General features: G+C 36.5%; 1 protein-coding gene across 2 annotated transcripts in view; it reads left to right on the top strand.

The window, feature by feature from the left end:
* ADGRL4 (adhesion G protein-coupled receptor L4) overlaps nucleotides 1-21,345 on the top strand; it is a 141,125-nt gene that overhangs the window by 69,626 nt on the left and 50,154 nt on the right. For both annotated transcript variants that reach the window (XM_013962706.2, XM_018045666.1), the window contains exons 3-7: nucleotides 4,895-5,047; nucleotides 16,519-16,589; nucleotides 17,374-17,547; nucleotides 17,652-17,835; nucleotides 19,591-19,707. In XM_013962706.2, coding sequence (XP_013818160.1) covers nucleotides 4,895-5,047; nucleotides 16,519-16,589; nucleotides 17,374-17,547; nucleotides 17,652-17,835; nucleotides 19,591-19,707 — 699 coding nt within the window. The remainder of the gene's footprint in view (nucleotides 1-4,894; nucleotides 5,048-16,518; nucleotides 16,590-17,373; nucleotides 17,548-17,651; nucleotides 17,836-19,590; nucleotides 19,708-21,345) is intronic.

The raw sequence follows: 21,345 nt of genomic DNA, 5'->3' as shown, positions 1-21,345 counted from the left end.
CTTTATCGTCTGAGCCACCAGGGAAGCTTCTAGGGGGAGCTCAAAACTCTTCTCTTGGTACTCTAGCTTTTTACTCACTTTAGAGTAAATCAGACCACATACTGAAAATTAGAACTTTCAAGGAAACAATGGAATTGAACCCAAAATCAGAGAGGTGCCTATCGAGAAATTAAAAGAGGCCTGAAGTCTTAACATGAAGAACATACTAGGTGTGAGGCCTGGCCTAGCTTTTCTCTAGGCTTTGGAGAGAATGATCTTGCTTCTCATAGACTTGACGAGTTTTTCTTATTACCTGGTTATACACAAATGAAATGGTCCTGTGAGGAAAGTAGAGATTCAGGCCTATGTTCCGAGCAGAGCCTGCCACTTTGGTTGTAGAGACAGGCCTGCCTCAGGCCTAGGAAATGAATTTGACACAGGGTCCTACAGTTCACTGTAGGAGATAGGCCTGAATTGAAGGTCATTCTGAGAGTAATAAAGGTGTTACACTTGTTAAGCTTGGAACCTCATGGGTAACAGTCAAGGTCAGGTCTCAAATATTTGAAAGTCTATTTCAGAGATACATTATAAGTAAATTGCATTTTTTTCTATGTCAAAATGAAATAATATCATTTTATTGATGTTTTGAATGACTTTGAAGAACATGGAATATTTTTTAGCAAAATAAAGTTAATATTAAAACTTTAAAATAAACTACTATATAAAGCCATATACAAAAGAAGTGGAGAGTCTACATAATCTGAATTATCTTTAAAATGGAGGTGCCTCAAAGAATGAGTGGTTATCTTCATGTAATAAAATTACAAATAGATTTTATTTTCTTTTTTCTAGTGGCTTTTCAATAAATTATCATGAACTGTATTATTGGAATTTATAAAAATGTTATAAGGAAACAAATTTTGATCTTTCTTCTTTGTATTTAGTATGGATATATTCTATCCATATACTAATGGAATTTGTACTTTTTGAGATCTTTGTTATAGATTCTTTAAGGATATATTTTTTATTATACATATCTAAGGATAAGCAACTTAAACTTATTTCCAGACTTTGGAAACTCATTTCTTCATGAGAAGGGATAAGTCTCTGTCACTTATGAAGGACTTATGTTACATATTAAAGGCTGAGTAGCTATTAAGAATTTTAAGTGGAGTGTAACTGGATCATATTTCTAGTAACTTATTAAATAATAATAACAGTATATAGAAAATAGTATACCTGTATATTGCATACTACATGCTAGGCACTGCTGTAAGCACCATCTGCTCATGAACTCCTTGTAATCTCTTAACAACCTTTTGAGGTGGTCACAATGTATTTCCATTTTATGGTAATCTTCCTATCACAGTGTCTGCTGCTAAGTCACTTCAGTTGTGTCCAACTCTGTGTGACCCCATAGAGGGCAGCCCACCAGGCTCCCCTGTCCCTGGGATTCTCCAGGCAAGAACACGGGAGTGGGTTGCCATTTCCTTCTCCAATGCATGAAAGTGAAAAGTGAAACTGCAGTCGCTCAGTCGTGCCCGACCCTCAGCGACCCCATGGACTGCAGCCTTCCAGGCTTCTCCATCCATGGGATTTTCCAGGCAAGAGTACTGGAGTGGGGTGCCATTGCCTTCTCCGATCACAGTGTCTAGCACACAACAAACACTCGATAAATAATAGCTATTATGAACTCTTTTTATAGGATAATACTTAAGAATGAGATCTCTTTGACGGTCAGAATACCTAAGGCTTTAGTCAAAATTTGCCACTTATCTGTGTGCCATTGATCACATTAATCTAGCTTTTCATACTTAAGGTTTTTTTATTTGAAAATAGCAATAATGCCTGCCTCATAGGCACGTTGTATATGTGTATGAGCCCTCCTCCAGGGGATCGTCCCAACCCAGGGATGTAACCCACAGCTCCTGTGGCTCCTGCATTGCAGGCAGATTCTTCACCGCTGAGCCTCTAGGGAAGCGCCAGGCTACAGTCCATAGGGTCGCAGGGAGTCGGACATGACTGAAGCAACCAAGCACGTAGTTGTGAAGGAATAAGTATGGCAGAGAACCTCAGCTGTTCAAAATGTCTTCTTTCTTATTCCGCACAGCTGGCCTACAGCCATCAGCTTCCCTGTGGTTAGGTGTGGACATTTGAATGAATTCTGGTAAATAGAATGTGGATAAAAGTGATGGGTGCCATTTATAGCTGTGGCTTATTACTCTCTTATGCTCTGTTTGAACCCAGCTCCCCACCAGGATGAATATAGACAGTGTGGAGGCCCGATGGGGGTGGTGGAGCCATTAGATGAAGCAAGTCTGGGTCCTTGAACCATTATGGAAGAAGCTACACCATCAACCTGAACACTAATCTTGGCTTCTGACTAGAGCAGCAAAGAATCTTTTATTGTGTTGAATTGTTACATGTTTGGGTATATTTGTAGCAGTTGGCCTATTATAAATAATATACTAAGTCAAAGTGATAAAACATATAGATAATAAAATAAAATTGTGTAATAGAGCCTCATCGGTTGAATATCTTAAAAAAAATTAGGATTTCTAAATCTTACCTGCTGTGACCATAGTAGTAATTTTTGAAAAAAAAAAAAAGAGGACTTCACATTTAGTTGTCTGTCATATGGTAGGTAACTTCTGTACTGATATCTGTAATGTTTGAAAAGGACTAAGTGGAAATAAAATTTAAGTGAGAGACAGACTACAAATAAAGTTTCTATTTTTCTTCTGAAATCTCTATCTCAATATCTTGTCCTCTCTCAAAATAGACCCATAATCCATCAGACACATTCTGGCCTTATATATTTGCTTTGTAAAATTATCCTTGCAGAGGCAACAGAATGGAGCAGCAAACAGGCTTTGGACCAGACTACTAGGCTCTAACTAATTAGCTCTAACTAAAGTGACCTTGACAAGTTAACATTTCTTCTCTATGGCTTATTTTCCTCATCAGTTAAAGAGAGTAATAACGGCACCTGCTTCTTGGAATGTATGTAAACAACAAGTGAAGTAATATTTATAAAATATTTAGGAAAATCTTCAACTCTTAGTTATCAATATATGTGTTCAATAACCTGTGTATAAATTAAATGTTATATAAATCATTCTTTAAAAATAAATTAACCTTGTGCTGTGCTTAGTCAAATCTGACTCTTTGCAACCCCATGGACTGTATCCTGCCAGGCTCCTCTGTCCATGGGGATTCTCCAGGCAAGAATACTGGAGTGGGTTGCCATGCCTTCCTCCAGGGGATCTTCCCGCCCTAGGGATAGAACCCAGGTCTCCTGCATTGCAGGAAGATTCTTTGCTGACTGAGCCACCAGGGAAGCCCAAAAATATTGGTGTGGGTAGCCTCTCCCTTCTCCAGGGAATCTTCCCTCCTCAGGAATTGAACTGGGGTCTCCTGCATTGCAGGCGGATTCTTTACCAGCTGAGTTAGGAAGCCCCCAAATTAACCTTGGTTTGATTAAAATGGAGAATAAAAATTCAAGACATTTTCCAAACTCAATTCATACAACTGTTCCCCTATGACTTCTCCCTGGGCCCACTGATTAGGCTTCCCTCAGCCTTCAGAAATATCTCAGTCACCCTTATGTTTGAATGTTTGCCCCTAATTTTACCTTCCTTTTAATTACTTTGCGTCTCTCTGTCTAATCAGTACTTATCTATCTTGGAGACTAGCCAGTTTGGGTCTATTAGTCCCCTAGGGCTGCAGTAAGAAATTAGCACAAACTCCGTGATTTGAAACAACACAGGTTTGTCCTCTCTAGTTCTGGAAAGAAGTCTGACATCCTGGGGTTGGAAGCACCACACACTCTGTGGCCTGGAGAAGAATCTTTGCTTATGTCTTTCTAGCTTCTAGTTAGCTGTCCTTGGGACTCCTTGGCTTGCATCTACATTACTTCAGTCTCTGCCACTGTTTTCACATAGCCTCATCTTCTGTGGCACCATTTCTGAATTTTCTAAGGACACCATTATATTATATTATAATGTATTATAAGGACACCACTCTTGGGCCCCTCCTAATTTAGTATACCTTCATCTTAACTTGATTATATCTGCAAAAGCCCCATTTCCCAGTAAGATCACACACACAGATACTGGAGATTAGGACTTGAGTATATCTTTTTGGGACACACAGGTTAGCACACGAGGGGATCTAATGTCTCCTCCAACCAATCGTAATTACTTCTGAGAACCATTTATTTTTTATTTTGTTCATTGGACAGGTAATATGAATCTGCTTTCTAATTTTAAGAAAAGGTTTATGAACCTATGTATCTTCTCTGATAAATTACATTATAAGAATATAAGGGTAAGGGCTATGGATCATGATGTTATTTTTTTCTGTTTGTGTACTCTTTCATATATCACACAATGTATATGGTAACAAATACATATATTAACAAATGAAGGGATACAAACCTGATAACACAAAATTCTTCTGGAGAGTAAGTAACAAAAATAAATGATATATGATTTAAAAAATCAATGCCTAATCTCTGATTTTTCACTTTTAACTTATGGTATGCTTTTTACTGATTATTGTGAGTATTATTGTGACTGATTATTGCCTGAGTATTGTGAGTTCACCAATAAGATATTCATTAACATTGTGATATTTAAATTATATGTAAACATTTGAAAAATAATCCAATAAAATTCAATAGCTATGTTTAGTGCTTTTGCAGTAAGAATTTCTACCTTGCTTTGTAACTTCAAAGGTTTTACCTTAAACAAGGCTAATCAAGTATGCAATGTGAATTCTTATTAACTTTTCTTAGAAATAATATCACATACCTTATACTATTTAACAGGGAAAATTCCCCAAAACTGATGGAAAATGTTAGGAATTCATCTCAATTCTACAAAAATAATGTTTAAAATTGATATGTCCACAGATGATAATGAGTGTGGAAATTTAACGCAATCCTGTGGTGAAAATGCTAACTGTACGAACACACAGGGAAGTTATTACTGTATGTGTGCACCTGGTTTCAGATCCAGCAGCAACGAGGACAAGTTTATTACTAATGATGGAACCACCTGCATAGGTAAGTTCAGCTACCTATCTTAAAATTTGTACCTATCTTTTATTGCTTATACCTCCACAGATTAAATAATATCCAAATCAAACTCTGTCGGTCGATTGTTTCTCTGTTGTTAATACTTTCAGAATCTTCATTAATTCTTTTAATTCTCTAATATGGTATCAGTTACTATGGTATATTTATCCAAGAATATAAGATGAAGAATATCAGTTTACAAAAAAAAAAATTGTGATGTTATGAGATCTAGCAAGGTGGCAAATAACAGAATAAATGCTTACACTTTAAAGTGATATATTCACTCCAGAAAATTACCATTAGTATCACCAGACAGTAATGCTTTTATAAATATGCACTCTGAGAGGGCCCCCATGTTTTCCTGGAAAGTGTTCAGATAGGCATTGCTTGTGAACACTAGTAATGTTCACTCTAGGCAACACTGCTGCTGCCCACCGAAAGTTTGTCACATTTAAGATCTGCATTCAGTGTTTTTGAACCCCGACCTATTTAGAAGTAACTACAATGTCTTCTGGAGGGATAAAAGTGATTGCAGTTCAATTCCTAAGTAAAATATTGTGAGAGAGTATCTAGATTTTTCAATGTCATTCTATTGTATTTTGGTCACACATTTGATTTATCAGATACTATAGTCTGAGAAAAAAATTATATGAAACTGTAGAAATTTCAAAAGATGAAGTTTTCAGAGACAGAGTTTTCTCTGGAACCAAAGACTTTAACTTTGAAAACAAATTATGAATCATCTTAATCACGGTTTCTAAAATTTGTCTAGTTTACCGGTAGCTAGTATGATTATAATTGATAATTATGTATTAAATTAATGGATGAATTGAGGCCCTGAGAGTTTGATCACATAGCCAGGACTAGATATGAGATGAGCTCAGGACTAAACATGCAACATGGGCAGGGGTAAGGTACTGCTTCTACCTTTCATAGTTAAATGAGAGACGTCCAATCACACTAAAGCTTTAGATCAGCCCCAGTAAAGTTCTCATCAGTGAGCTAAGGAGAAGTCTAGCAATGTTATTATTAACACACATAAGTCAGGAGATAGTGTTCAAAGAGAATTTCTCATTGAAATGTCTGTATCAAAGAAATTATCCTGTCTTATGTACCTAGAGTTCACAGTGTTTTCTCTTTTACCTAAATAAGTAAGATTATATTCTCCTATTATAACCAAGGGAAGTGAAGGGCTATTCCAGAGTCACATTTAGGATAAAGGGAAGGTTAAAATCACAGTCTTCAACCTAGAATGCCACTGATATTTCCACAGGAATCTCAAATGTGACCATTTAAATCTCACACGTGAGTCTGGATCATGCAAATATAGTGAATCAAACTTTACAAGGCCATACATGATGCAAAATATGAGAAAATAATTCTGTTTCTGTTGAACTATAATTTTATCTGGATTGTTTGCAACAAAAATTTTTATTGGATTATATCATTACAATATATTCAAGAAATTAAAACCTCCCAGAAAATGTATAGTACCTCGCTGTTTGTTCTTCTCAAACCTAAACTCGTGTTTCTAGTCTTAGAATGTTATATAATGTGTACATATATTTACCTTTAGTAAAGTTCTAACTTTGTAGCTATATAACTAGAAAATTTTCAGTTAATGAAGAAATCTAACTTCTAACACCTTAGTTACTGAAATTTAATACAATTTGAACTATACTTTCCATTCCCTCTTGTCTCTAAAAGACATTTGTCTTTTCATCTGATTATGTTTACTTTTGATACACCTCAGTCCACAGAGGGATATATAGTTCTCTATCTGTATCCCTTAAATGTAAAGAATTCTTATTTAGAGAAAAATTAATCATAGGCACAGAGAACACACACACAAAGATAACTGAAAGCCAACATTTTATGGAAGGGTAATACATTTGTGATTCACACAGTCAAAGGCTTTGGTGTAGTCATTAAAGTGAAAGTAGATGTTTTTCTGGAACTCTCTTGCTATTTCCATGATCAGTGGATGTTGGCAATTTGATCTCTGGTTCCTCTGCCTTTTCTAAATCCAGCTTGAACATCTGGAAGTTCATGGTTCATGTACTGTTGAAGCCTGGCTTGGTGAATTTTGAGCATTACTTTGCTAGCCTGTGAGATGAGTGCAATTGTGCAGTACTTTGAACATTCTTTGGCATTGCCTTTCTTTGGGATTGGAATGAAAACTGACCTTTCACAGTCCTGTGGCTACTGCTCAGTTTTCCAAATTTGCTGGCATATTGAGTGCAGCACTTTTACAGCATCTTCGTTTAGGATTTGAAATAGCTGAACTGGAATTCCATCACCTCCATGAGCTTTGTTTGTCGTGATGCTTCCTAAGACCCTGAGAAATCCGTATGCAGGTCAAGAAGCAACAGTAGAACTGAACATGGAACAACAGACTGGTTCCAAATCAGGAAAGGAGTACGTCAAGTCTGCATATTTTCTCCCTGCTTATTTACAGTATATGCAAAGTACATCATGCGAACTGCCAGGTTGGATGAAGCACAGGCTGGAATCAAGACTGCCAGGAGAAATACCGATAACCCCAGATACACAGATGACATCACCCTTATGGCAGAAAGTGAAGAAGAACCAAAGAGGCTCTTGATGAAAGTGAAAGAGGAGAGTGAAAAAGTTAAAACTCAACATTCAGAAAGCTAAGATCGTGGCATTCGATCCCATCACTTCATTGCAAATAGATGGGGAAACAATGGAAACAGTGAGAGACTTTATTTTGGGGGGCTCCAAAATCACTGCAGATGGTGACTACAGCCACGAAGTTAAAGGACTCTTGCTCCTCAGAAGAAAAGTTATGACCAACCTAGACAGCATTTTAAAAAAGCAGAAACATTACTTTGCCAACAAAGGTCCATATATATAGTCAAAGCTATGATTTTTCCAGCAGTCAGGTATGGATGTGAGATTTGCACTGTGAAGAAAGCTGAGCGCCAAAGAATTGATGATTTTGAACTGTGGTGTTGGAGAAGACTCTTGAGAGTCCCTTGAACTGCAAGGAGATCCAACCAGTCCATCCTAAAGGAAATCAGTCCTGAATATTCATTGGAAGGACTGATGTTGAAGCTGAAACTCCAATACTTTGGCCACCTGATGAGAAGAACCAACTCATTGGAAAAGACCCTGATGCTGGAAAAGTTTGAAGGCAGGAGGAGAAGGGGACAACAGAGGATGAGAAGTTGGATGGCATCACCGACTCAACAGACATGAGTTGGGGTAAACTCCGGGAGCCTGCAGGCTTCCCTGTCCTGCATGTTGCAGTCCATGGGATTCCAAAGAGTTGGACACGACTGAGTGACTAAACTGAATACATTGGTAATTTAAGACTTCCTCCCAATACTCCGTTATTATTGAGATACTGTGGAAGAGCCCTATATTTTTGCTAATTCTCCTTTTAGCTCTTTTAAGATCTTAGTAAACACTATAACTTAGATTAAAACTCAATATCCAATATCCTGTGAGCTACAGTTCATAGGGCCACAGAGTCGGACACAATTAAAGCAACTTACCATGCATGCCATCCAATACTGAGTCCTCCAGTTTCCACCTGTTTTGTTTGACGGATCATTCAATGAAAAAAATCTTTCTCTGCAAAATTGTTATTCTCACCAATTTTGTTGTCCTCAAAGATTAAGCTTTTCTCGGAAGCAAAGAAACTGTTTTTCTGTTTTGTTTTGTTTTGTTTTTTCCCAGTCCTGTAGTAATTTTCATTGTTAACTATGATAATCTTCAGGTAATTTGAACAGAGAAGCATAATTCTGTTTTCTTTTTACCTTAGTGTTTTACCTTGTAGTGTATTGCTTATGATTTGAAAATTTAGCTAATCCTTGAATTTGACATATCTGGTAATTATAGTGATTGCATGCTTGCTAAGTCACTTCAGTTGTGCCCAGCTCTTAGCCCACCAGGCTCCTCTGTCCATGTGGATTCTCCAGGCAAGAATACTGGAGTGGGTTGCTATGCCAACCCCAGGGGATCTTCCTGACCCAGGGGTTGCATCTCCTGCATTGGTAGGTGAGTTCTTTACCACTAGTGCCACCTGGGAAGCCCAATTATAGTCATTAAGAACATCTATAAATATATAAGGAAAACCTCCAGTACAGGACAAAAAATTACCCAAGCAAAATTCTTTATCTTTAGTTTTTTGAAATACTTTTTTAAACAGATAAATAATCTTGTTGGAGAAGGCTTTGAGTGAGATTGAGCATCATTCCTATTTTTCTTCTCCTTGGAATCACAGTAAAATAGAACTTCTGGTGCCCAGTTCCCAAGAGACATTGTTGACAAGTGGGGAAGCTGAAGCATTCAGTAGTATGACCTTCCAAAACCAAATGAGTAGAACCCAAGGACTTCATGTTTTCTGTGTTCGTAAGAGCAGTTTTTACTACTTGTCATTTTTTTATGCCCTGTTATCTTAGGTACTCTGATAGTTTTTTTTCTGGCTTTGAATAATATTAAAATTCAATTTTGTCTTTGCAGATTACTTCCAGTAATTGAACACTTTATCTTTTTTTTTGCAGTCTGTGAGTTACACAACATTAGAAAATTCAGGTATTGATGAAAATTATGAAAATTAAAGCAATCATACAATCATGCTTTGAAAGACAATTATGATAAAATGCTGCTGGTTTGGCTCATTGTAGACAAGAAAAACAAGCATAATTGTATTAATGAAAAAGCAAATGAATTTTTTGATTTGCAGAACAAGGAAGTGCATATTATGACATACTTACATTTAGTGAAATCAAGTTATTGGTGTTAAGCTGAGTGTTAGTTTGGTAATGGAAAACGTGGATCACTTATTAAATACAGCTTGTCAGTTCTAGCCAAGTTGAAATAATTATATGGCAGCAATTTATCCTTCATTAAAACGGGGGAAAGGGTGCTTTTTCTCTTTTGCAGCTCTAGGGAGTACCAAAACATGGCAATTTAACAAGACAGTCATTATCATTGTGTTTTCTCTAAACCTACATACTCACAGGGTTTATGCCATTAAGAAAACACACAATCTGAACAGAATCACTGAACCTGATTCTCAGTTACAATATCAGGCACCTACTGTATCTTAGGCACCCCTCCAAACACCTTTACATACATTTCCTCATTTGTTATGAAAAAGAACCCTTTTGAGTTAAGGGTATTTTATGGTACCGCCCAGGGTCATAGAGCTAATGAATATTAGAGTCAGGATTTGAATTAAGGTCTTCCACAGGACCTTTACCTGTAGGAAGGAGGATACATACTGGTTTTATTAGATCCTAGGTCCTGTAAGAAATTGCAAGAGATATTATTGTGGACCGTGATGTAAGATGGCAGTCACACTTATTTTATCTAAGCCAGTTTTATCCTATTTGAGCATGAGATACTTTTTCAGTATTTTGTGAATCTTTTCATACTACTAGGTAGCAAGGAGGTATAGAGTGATATTCTAAGGATAGTGGAAGCTCCTTGACTATCCTGTCACACAGCCAGTTGTAGGGGTCACATACTCCATCACTACGTTAAACTCAGTAGGTTCTATTACTGAGGCCCAGAGTGAGAAGGATAGCAAACTTAATATCTACGTTTTAGTAAAAGCTAGGGGAACAATAATGTAAACAAGGAAAGTATAAATAGTTCAGAAAAATGTCTTTAATGGGGTAACGAAGGTTTGAAAAACATATCTTTGGTAGGGTGATTAATATTCTAGAATATTTGGAGTCAGAATATAAAATTTACATAATCCTAACTTCAAATATTCATCTCCAAGGGTATGACCTCATTATTTTTAAGATTAACATTCTGTCACTTGGTGAATTCAGAAGTTGAAATGCTTCAGTTGGTCCAAGGCTGACATGCTGGGATAGCAAACAGCTGAGTGGGTGCTGGGAGAGCTGAAACCATAGCAGAGAACCCAAAATAAGGACCACAGGGTGTAGAGAATACACGGGGGAAAGCTGAAACCATCAAGAGCAATGATACTGTCTGAGCCTCCAGGGAACTCCAAGACTTTGTACACTTATGTCCAAAGGCATGAGGGAGGATGAAAATGGCATTTGCAAAGTTAAAATCAGTATGTTGTTCAGAGATTGGATTTGGGGATAAAGTTCCCAAGAAAAGTTGCACCTTTCTAAATGATTTTGAAATTGAGAGAAATCAACACTTTGTTTCCAATTAACCATAGATGGCATCTGAAAATGTGAAATAAGGGTATTCAGAGAACATAGCTTTCTTTCCCATGAAATGAATTGTTCTGTTTATGATACTTAATGAATCTCTTCACACCTTCATTGGGATACTATCCTCATTTGGGTGCTATGCAAGTAATTTATTCAACACTGCTCCAAAAAAGACTAGTCTTTTGCTTTCTTTTATTTTTTCTCACTTCTTGATTTCATGAAAAATATTAATTCTAGTCTGCTGTCCACTAGCATCTTTACTTCAGCCCAAACTGGAAAGTTTTCCCTAATGATTCTCAAGAGCCAACAGCTGTCACTCCCTCCTTTATTTCTGTCGTGTGTGTGTGTGTGTGTGTGTGTGTGTGTGTGTGTGTATGTGAAGGGACAGCTTATGATTACATGTGTATAGAAATTCAGGAAGAGAGTGAAGGTGCTAGGGCAGCATTTATTCCTTTAAAAGTAGAGGACTTGGATAGCTGGGTAGTACAGGTCATGGCTGGGGACGTTGAGGTGGCACAGGGGTAAAGAAGCTGCCTGCCAAAGCAGGAGATGCAGGAGATGGGAGTCAGCCCCTGGGTCTGGAAGATCCCCCGGAGGAGGGAATGGCAACCACTCCAGTGTTCTTGTCTGGAATATGCCATGGACAGAGGAGCTTGGTGGGTTACAGTCCACGTGGCTGCCAAAAGTCAGCCTGACTGACTGAGTGAGCACACACAGACAGAGCATGGCCAGATGGCCTTGACAGAACGAGGCATTTGCTACTGCTTTTCCAGGCCCGCTAATCATCTTCTTAAATCCAGTACCATCACCTTTTTAGCAAATGGAAATTTCTTAGAGAACAGACGAGACTTACTGCCTGGCAGTGTGAGGTTTAATGGGGGTGAGGGGGTGGTGTTTATACCATTTTTGCATTTTTAAAATGAAAAATTTGGATCAGCTACATTTTATATATCTAGTGAGATGACATTTTAATTGGATCTTGAGCACTCCCCCTTTATAAAAAGGCTAACAGTATTGTGCCACTCTATTAGTTTTTAAAAAATCAAATTATATATTCAGAATTACAGACTTATTCTCTAACATGGAGTAGCTCTAAGATGTCAGAGCTAGACTTAGGAGCACAGAAATTTCTGCATTAGTTTAAGGTAATTATCTGGACTATTCAGTCCCTTGGAATCATTCCATATTGGAACTTTGCCTACTAGCAGAGTATTTATACTGTATTTATAATTTTAAGATATATTTCACTCTTCACTATAGTATGTAAAATTTTAAATTAAGAATATAAATTCTGTGAGTTTATAACCTACCACTTTTATTGTAACTTTGATATATACTGAAAATCTAAGACTTAATTCTGTATAATTTGTTACTTTATCCATGATGACTGTATATTAAGAATGATGGCAAAATATACCCTGAACTAAAGTTATAAGTTTTGATAAGGTTTTAAGGGCACTGAATCACACATTCTGCTACATCTTAATTTTTTCAGTTAACTTATATGGAAAAAATGAGGGGCTTCCCAGATGATGCTAGTGGTAAAGAAACCTCCTTGCCAATGCAGGAGGCATAAGAGATATGGGTTCAACCCCTGGGTTGGGAAGATCTCCTGGAGTATGAAATGGCAACTCATTCCAGTATTCTAGCCTGAAGAATCCCATGGACTGAGGAGCCTGTAGGGCTGCAGTCCATAGAGTCGGAAAGAGGTGGACACAAATCCCTTATGACTATACAGTGGAAGTGAGAAATAGATTTAAGGAACTAGATCTGATAGACAGAGTGGCTGATGAACTATGGATGGAGGTACCTGACATTGTACAGGAGACAGGAATAAAGACCATCCCCAAGAAAAAGGAATGCAAAAAAGCAAAATGCCTGTCTGAGGAGGCCTTACAAATAGCTGTGAAAAGAAAGGAAGCGAAAAGCAAAGGAGAAAAGGAAAGGTATACCCATTTGAATGCTTTGAGTTCCAAAGAATAGCAAGAAGAGATAAGAAAGCCTTCCTCAGAGATCAATGCAAAGAAATAGAGGAAAACAATAGAATGGGAAAGACTAGAAATCTCTTCAAGAAAATTAGAGACACCAAGGGAGCATTTCATGCAAAGGTGGGCTCAATTAAGGACAGAAATGGTAGGGACCTAACAGAAGCAGAAGATATTAAGAAGAGGTAGCAAGAATACACAGAAGAACTGTACTAAAAAGATCTTCACGACCCAGATAATCACGATGGTGTGATCACTCACCTAGAGCCAGACATCCTGGAATGTGAAGTCAAGGGGGCCTGAGGAAGCATCACTATGAACAAAGCTAGTGGAAGTGATGGAATTCCAGTTGAGCTATTTCAAATCCTGAAAGATGACGCTATGAAAGTGCTGCACTCAATATGCCAAAAATCTGGAAAACTCAGCAGTGGCCACAGGAGTGGAAAAGGTCAGTTTTCATTTCAATCTCAAAGAAAGGCAATGCCAAAGAATGTTCAAACAACCACACAAGTGCGCTCATCTCACATGCTAGTAAAGTATGCTCAAAATTCTCCAAGCCAGGCTTCAGCAATATGTGAACTGTGAACTTCCAGATGTTCAAGCTGGTTTTAGAAAAGGCAGAGGAACCAGAGATCAAATTGCCAACATTCACTGGATCATTGAAAAAGCAAACAAGCGAGTTCCAGAAAACCATCTATATCTGCTTTATTAACTATGCCAAAACCTTTGACTCTGTGGATCACAATAAATTGTAGAAAATTCTTCAAGAGATGGGAATACCAGACCACCTGACCTGCCTCTTGAGAAACCTGTATGCAGGTCAGGAAGCAACAGTTAGAACTGGACATGGAACAACAGACTGGTTTCAAATAGGAAAGAGAGTATGTCAAGGCTGTATATTGTCACTCTGCTTATTTAACTTATATGCAGAGTACACCATGAGACATGCTGGGCTGGATGAAGCACAAGCTGGAATCAAGATTGCTGGGAGAAATATCAATAATCTCAGATATGCAGATGACACCACCCTTATGGCAGAAAGTGAAGAAGAACTAAAGAACCTCTTGATGAAACTGAAAGAGGAGAGTAAAAAAGTTGGCTTAAAGCTCAATATTCAGAAAACTAAGATGGCATCTGGTCCCATCACTTCATGGTAAATAGATGGGGAAACAGTGGAAACAGTGTCAGCCTTTATTTGCCAACAAAGGTCCATCTAGTCAAGGCTGTGTTTTTTCCAGTGGTCATGTATGGATGTGAGAGTTGGACTATAAGGAAAGCTGAGCACCAAAGAATTGATGCTTTTGAACTGTGGTGTTGGAGAAGACTCTTGGGAGTCCCTTGGACTGCAAGGAAATCCAACCAGTCCATCCTAAAGGATATCAATCCTGTGTGTTCATTGGAAGGACTGATGTTGAAGGTGAAACTCCAATACTTTGGCCACCTGATGCAAAGAGCTGACTCATTGGAAAAGACCCTGATGCGGGGAAAGATTGAGGGCAGGAAGAGAAGGGGACAACAGAGTATAAGATGGTTAAATGGCATCACCGACTCGATGGAGTTTGGTTGGACTCCGGGAGTTGGTGATGGACAGGGAGGCCTGGTGTGCTACGGTTCATGGGGTCACAAAGAGTTGGACACAACTGAGTGACTGAACTGAACTGAAGCAACTTAGCATGCATGTATGGAAAAATGAGGCTTTGGAAAGAAAATGGGCTACTCTTTTTTTTTGCTCTCTAGAGTATTCTAAACTGAGTTGTACAATCAGTTTAACACTAGAAAACAAAAAATGTTTGTTTCTAAATGTGTTTTTGAAATTAGATTTTTATTTATTAGGAATAAACATTGCATCACCAGTGATGCAAATTATGACTTAATAATTTTTCTGATGAATCTTGCTGTTCAGAAAGCAATTCAAGTGTTGGTCTATGAATAACATTTTCAATATACTGTCAAAATGGATTGACCAAAAGAAAGCTGAAAATATATGCAGCTTAAGTTTGCCCTGTCCTTTTCCAGATGATGGCACTTTTCTTGCTTTCTTATGTAATTTGATATGAAATTGCTAACAATATGTAATACTATTATCAACAAAGTAGCAACTATATGAGCACTAAATTAAAATCTTTATTTTTCAAATATTTCCAGATATTGATGAGGACAGTGAATTATTTGCCTGTGGTGATCATGCAGTGTGTAAAAAAATTAATGGTGGCTCTAACTGTTCCTGCAGGGAAGGTTATCAGACATCCACAGGAAATCACTGTTTACACTTATTGATAGCATTTATTGCCAAAATAAATATGCTATTTAATTTTATATGTTATCAAAGCACTATGGGGACTTCTCTGGCTGTCCAGTGGTTAATACTTCACCTTCCAATACAGGGGGTGCAAGTTCAATTCCTGGTTGAGAAGCTAAGATCCCACATGCCTCACGGCCAAAAAAGTGAAAGTCACTCAGTCATGTCTGACTCTTTACAACCCCATGGTCTATATAGTCCATGGAATTCTCCAGGCCAGAATACGGGAGTGGGTAGCCTTTCACTTCTCCAGGTGATCTTCCCAACTGAGGGATCAAATCCAAGTCTCCCGCATTGTAGGTGGATTCTTTACCAGCTGAGCCACCAGTAAGAAATTCAATAAAGACTTTAAAAATAGTCCATATCAAAAAACAAAATCTTAAAGCACTGTATAAAATATGACTGCATGGTTGTGAAGTATCAAAGAGCTACACCTTTCAAGAAACGTGCCAATAGTCCTTTATCTATAAAATGAAATAATGGAAGATGTTTTATTTAATGGCAGATGTAGATCACGTGTTTTATGTAATCGTTGTTTAGTCACTAAGTCGTGTCCAACTCTTGTGACTCCATACTGTAGCCTGCCAGACTCCTTCTGTCCATGGGGTTTCCCAGGCGAAAACACTGGAGTGAGTTGTCATTTCTTTCTCCAGGGGCTCTTCCCAACCCAGGGATCAAATCCCATCTCCTTCACTGGTAGGCGGGTTCTTTACCACTGATCCTGTATACCCTATTTCCTTTCAGTAACTATAATTTTCTATTTTCCATAAAATAGTTTGCATTTTAACAAATAAAAATAAGTGAATTTTTATGAGGACTAAAACTTAAATAATAATGAAAAATGTTTTAAATAAATGAACTTTCATGAATAAATAAAAATAAAACTCAAATGTTAAGAATGTGCTGTTAATGTCTAAATAAGTGAGCAAAATCTTGGGAATCAATATAATTATCTTAGGGAAAATATTTTTTTGAAACTTAATACATAACTATTTTTTTCTACAGAAATTGTGAATCCAGACTGCCATTTAGATAATGCCTGTATTGCCGAAAATATTAATAAAACTTTAACAAAAGTGAGTAAAAGAGTTGAATTAAATTTTATTCTGTTTTGACATTTTGATTTCAGTTAAAATCTTTGCAAAGGCACATTTTCTAAGAGTAACAAACAGTTGATCTTCATGTAGAATTGAAAATATTTACATACAGAGAACCAAGTATTTTGTTTGGGTGTCAGACAGGATTAATTTGAAAATCCCCCAAATACTGAAGAAGACATATATTTAATGTAACTTACTTTTTCACTATTCTGTACACTGGCAAGTTATTTCAACTTGTTAAGAAATTTGATGGATAAAATAGTAAAAACACATTTTGATCACAGGCCATTTCCACATTTTTAGGAGACATAGTTGTATGCAAATAGATTTTGTACACCAAAGTAATACTGTTTCAAAGAGGAAGACGTCCATGAAATTATTGTCTTATGATTAGAAGTGAGTTTCAACATGACTCATTAGCAATCAGGTAAAGCAAATTGCCATTTTATCATGTAAAAAATTTTCTGGTTTACTAAAACCTAATTCAAATTAAGTCATAATTTATTATATATTTTAAAAGCTAATTTAAAATGATAAATTCAAATGTACATTGCCTTTATGAAGTAACTTCTATGCTTTTTAAGCTATTTGCTAATCCTTTGTAAATAATTTCAGGTTTCATTGCTTCAGGTTAGGGTTGTAGTCTGATAGCTTACGTGTAGGAGTGAAAAACAATATATTTAATGTGTAACCTCTATTCTTGCAAAGATTCAGTAGTGCTTTAAGCTGGTTTTCTTTTTCTGGACTTGTATTTGTTCAGATTAGACACATAGAAGAACCTGTGGCTTTACTACGAGAAGTCTATAGAAATTCTTTGAAAGATCTTTCACCGATGGATATAATTACATACACAGAAGTATTAGCTGAATCATCCCCATTATTCATAAACAGCACGAATTCAGCCAAGGACACCTCTTCTAATTCAACTCTTACTGTAAGTATGTTGAGCTTTAACTCAATATAAGTTTAAAAGTTTCCTTACATCTGTGATTAATGTAAGATTCCAACATTTCTAAAAGGTACACTTTTTTTCAACAGGAATTTGTAAAAACTCTGAATAATTTTGTTCAAAAGGATACATTTACAGTTTGGGACAAGTTGTCTACAAATCAGAGAAGAACTCATCTTACAAAACTGATACATACTGCTGAGCAGGCTACCTTAAGGATATCTCAGAACTTTCGAAAGACCACTCAGTTTGATACTAATTCAAGTGATATAGGTAAGAAGTCAAGGTGAAATTCACAGCAGTAGTGTTTTCCAAAGAAGCCATTCTCAAAAGAGATGAAAAGTATCTAAACTGCTGTTAATTAAATTGGCAGTTGTTTATCAGTGCAGATGTGAATGATGATGCATATCACAAGAGTGGGTATGAATGAAGTTTGAATAAAAAGGATGAATCAATGAGATTTGTCTCCTACTTGCAACTTTCACCTTTTCCTATTTCTGAGCTGTTTATCATTTAAATGCTCAGAGAACCTTACTTCCTTGTCATCTCATGACTTGGCAGGATCTGTCTGGACCAGTGATGGTATAAATAGATTTTCTGGATGTAATATATTTAAAGTCAAAGTGAAGTGAAGTTGCTCAGTCGTGTCCGACTCTTTGCAACCCCATTGACTGTAGCTTACCAGGCTCCCCCCTCCATGGGATTCTCCAGGCAAGAGTACTGGAGTGGGTTGCCATTTCCTTCTCCAATTTAAAGTCAAACTTTTATTTAATTATAACCCATATAAAGGCAAATGTATTTATCAAATGAATATAAGTGGATGAATTTTCACAAAATGAACCTCAGAAGATCCCTCACCCCCCCTTGCCAACCACTCCCTGACCCCTAAAGGTAATGCCATCCTGACTTCTAACACCACTTCACAAGCATAATTTTTATTATTTCTGCAATAATCTGATTCTTATTTTTAAACATTGAAATCCTTTGGACATATATCTTTGTCATGAATATAGTATATTTTAATTTCTCATTAGGAATCCTTTGCCTTTCGGTAATATAAAGCAGTTAACATAGCAAATTAGAATGTTTCCTGCTTTATGAAATCTCATGCTTGACACTTTTAAGAATCTGGATCAAAATGAGGTTGCCTGTAAAGTTGTTCTGAGGCAACAAGGTACACTTTCTGAAATGATCATCGCATACACCCCTATTATATTTTCTGGATACTATCCTGCAATGGCACCCCACTCCAGTACTCTTGCCTGGAAAATCCCATGGACAAAGGAGCCTGGTGGGCTGCAGTCCATGGGGTCGCTAAGAGTCCGACGTGACTGAGCGTCTTCACTTTCACTTTTCATTTTCATGCATTGGAGAAGGAAATGGCAACCCACTCCAGTGTACTTGCCTGGAGAATCCCAGGGACGGGGGAGCCTGGTGGCCTGACGTCTATGGGGTCGCTCAGAGTCGGACACGACTGAAGCGACTTAGCAGCAGCAGTAGGAGCATCCTGCTGTGGAGTAGTAGATATACAAAAATCATTACGTCATAAGGATTTACCAGTTACTCAAAATTAAGATAACAAGCATTGTGACTCATGTATAGAAGCTTAAATTTCTATATCTGTTCATGAGAAAGGTGACTAGACACAGGTAAGGAAATTATCACTCAAGAACTGAATTCAGTCACTCTGTATATAATAAATTATGTTGTAGATATAATCCTCTAATACATTATAATTTCTTGTCTGCTTTAGTAATTAAGATTTATAGCTTCTTTGTATACATATTTTCTTTTATTAATAGAGATAGAATTAAACGATGAATGCTGTAGTGTAATAAAAAAGCTATAAACTTGAATCAAATTCTAAAATACAAACTATAATGTCTAGACATCATGTTCAGAATACATTCATTCTACCTGATGTAATTAAGAGTTGAAATACAATAATGATAGATCAAGTTCTCGCTAACTAAATATATTAATTAAACTAATTTCAGAGAATTTATTATTTTCATATTTTTGTTTCAGCTCTCAAAGCTTTCTTTTTTGATTCACATCACATAAAATATATTCATCCCCATATGAATATGGACGGAGATAATATAAAGATATTTCCAAAGAGAAAAACTGCATATGATTCAAATGGTAGGACTTTGACAAGCTTATAAACAATATTTCAATGTTTTGCAATAAATACCGTACATTTGCTTGTATCATATGTGCTTATAACATGTGTGGTTTTCTATAGAAAAATATGTTATGTTTATACATAGAAATTCTGCATTTGTATTTGATATTTTTATTATGATAAAAATACCTGGGGAGAATTTTAGCTCATTATCTAGATCCTTCTTGTCCTTGACCCTCCAAATCTGTAATTGTCTAATATTGTTAGGATCCCAGTGGAAATACACAAAGGGACTGTCGTTTTATTCCTCATTTTTCAGCAGTCAGTAGATGCTATAATTTTCTTAAAGTCCTTTTAACAGTTCTTCTTCAGAAATCCTTCATATTCCTCGCTGTGAGCCTGAATTTGGGATTATGTGAGGAAGACGAATAGAAATAGTTTTCAAAAAAGGCAGAAAGTTATTGTTTAAGCTTGAACTTCTCTTCTGTTCATTTCTTACTCATTGTACAGTAACTCTTCAACTCAGCTAAAGGCAGGGTTTCTTAAGAAATGTGATCCAAGAGCGCTAGTACTAGCAGATGGCTTTATAATTATCTAACTAATATCCTCATTTTATGGACAAGAAAACTAAAGCACAAGAAGGTAATGGATTTGTCTCTATATATGTAACCGATAATACAGAACTAAAACTTGAAGGGAAGGAGTTAACATAGAAATCAGCCCTGAACAGGTTTTCCTTGTCACCTAACCAGACAAGCTAGCAGCTGCTATTCTAGTTTAACCATTTATCTGTCCTCAGTGCAAAGCACTTAGAAAAAAAAAGTAACAACCCTGCTGATAATAGAAATATTGTTGTTCTCATATAGGTCAAAATATATTACCTAAAAAAACATGATTATAATATTTTCTCAAAGCAAGTATCATACATAAAATGGAAAATATACATAATAATACACATATGTCACTTTATAGACATCATTTTATTTTTAAAAATTACATTGTCTTTACTGTTTAAAAGCAGTTTGTGCTTTCATTCTCAGAAAAAATATCTTTAAAAAATATTTTTACAGCACTAATAGGAAATATTTTTCTAATCCATTGATATTATCCTCTCAATTTTTTCTTGTCATTTTTTATTCAAAAGTAGGGAACAGATGGCCATAAAAAAGCAAAAATAACTAAGCCATACTGCCATTGAACCCATGGTTCTTACCCCATTATATCATATTCTAGTTAACCAAGCACACACATAATATTTAGGAGCAAATCCAAAGAATGTGTTAAACTGTTGTATTTTCAAAGACAATTTGAGTAGGATTTAGAAACTGAGAATAAAGACATTGAAAATACTTATCATAGTGACAGATGATAAAATTGTCATAGAATTAATATCTCAAAGAGATCCTGTCTGAGTGTATGATAGGTTTGTTATATTTCATAATCATGCATGCAAACTCTGACATTTGAAAGGGACAGTAATACTGGCTCTCAAGAATGCAGAGGAAGAAAATTTGTTTTCCTCAAGGTTGAATCTTTAAAAGAAGGACAAGTGTAACCAACTGATCAAACCCATTCAATGATGTCTACATGCAATTATTGATTTATTGACAAAATCCGTTAATGAAAACATGCATTAGTTAAAAGCTGCATAATGT

The sequence above is a fragment of the Capra hircus genome, chromosome 3, assembly GCF_001704415.2.
Source record: "Capra hircus breed San Clemente chromosome 3, ASM170441v1, whole genome shotgun sequence".
Classification (NCBI taxonomy): Eukaryota; Metazoa; Chordata; class Mammalia; order Artiodactyla; family Bovidae; genus Capra; species Capra hircus.
This window is presented reverse-complemented; position numbering and strand designations above follow the sequence as displayed.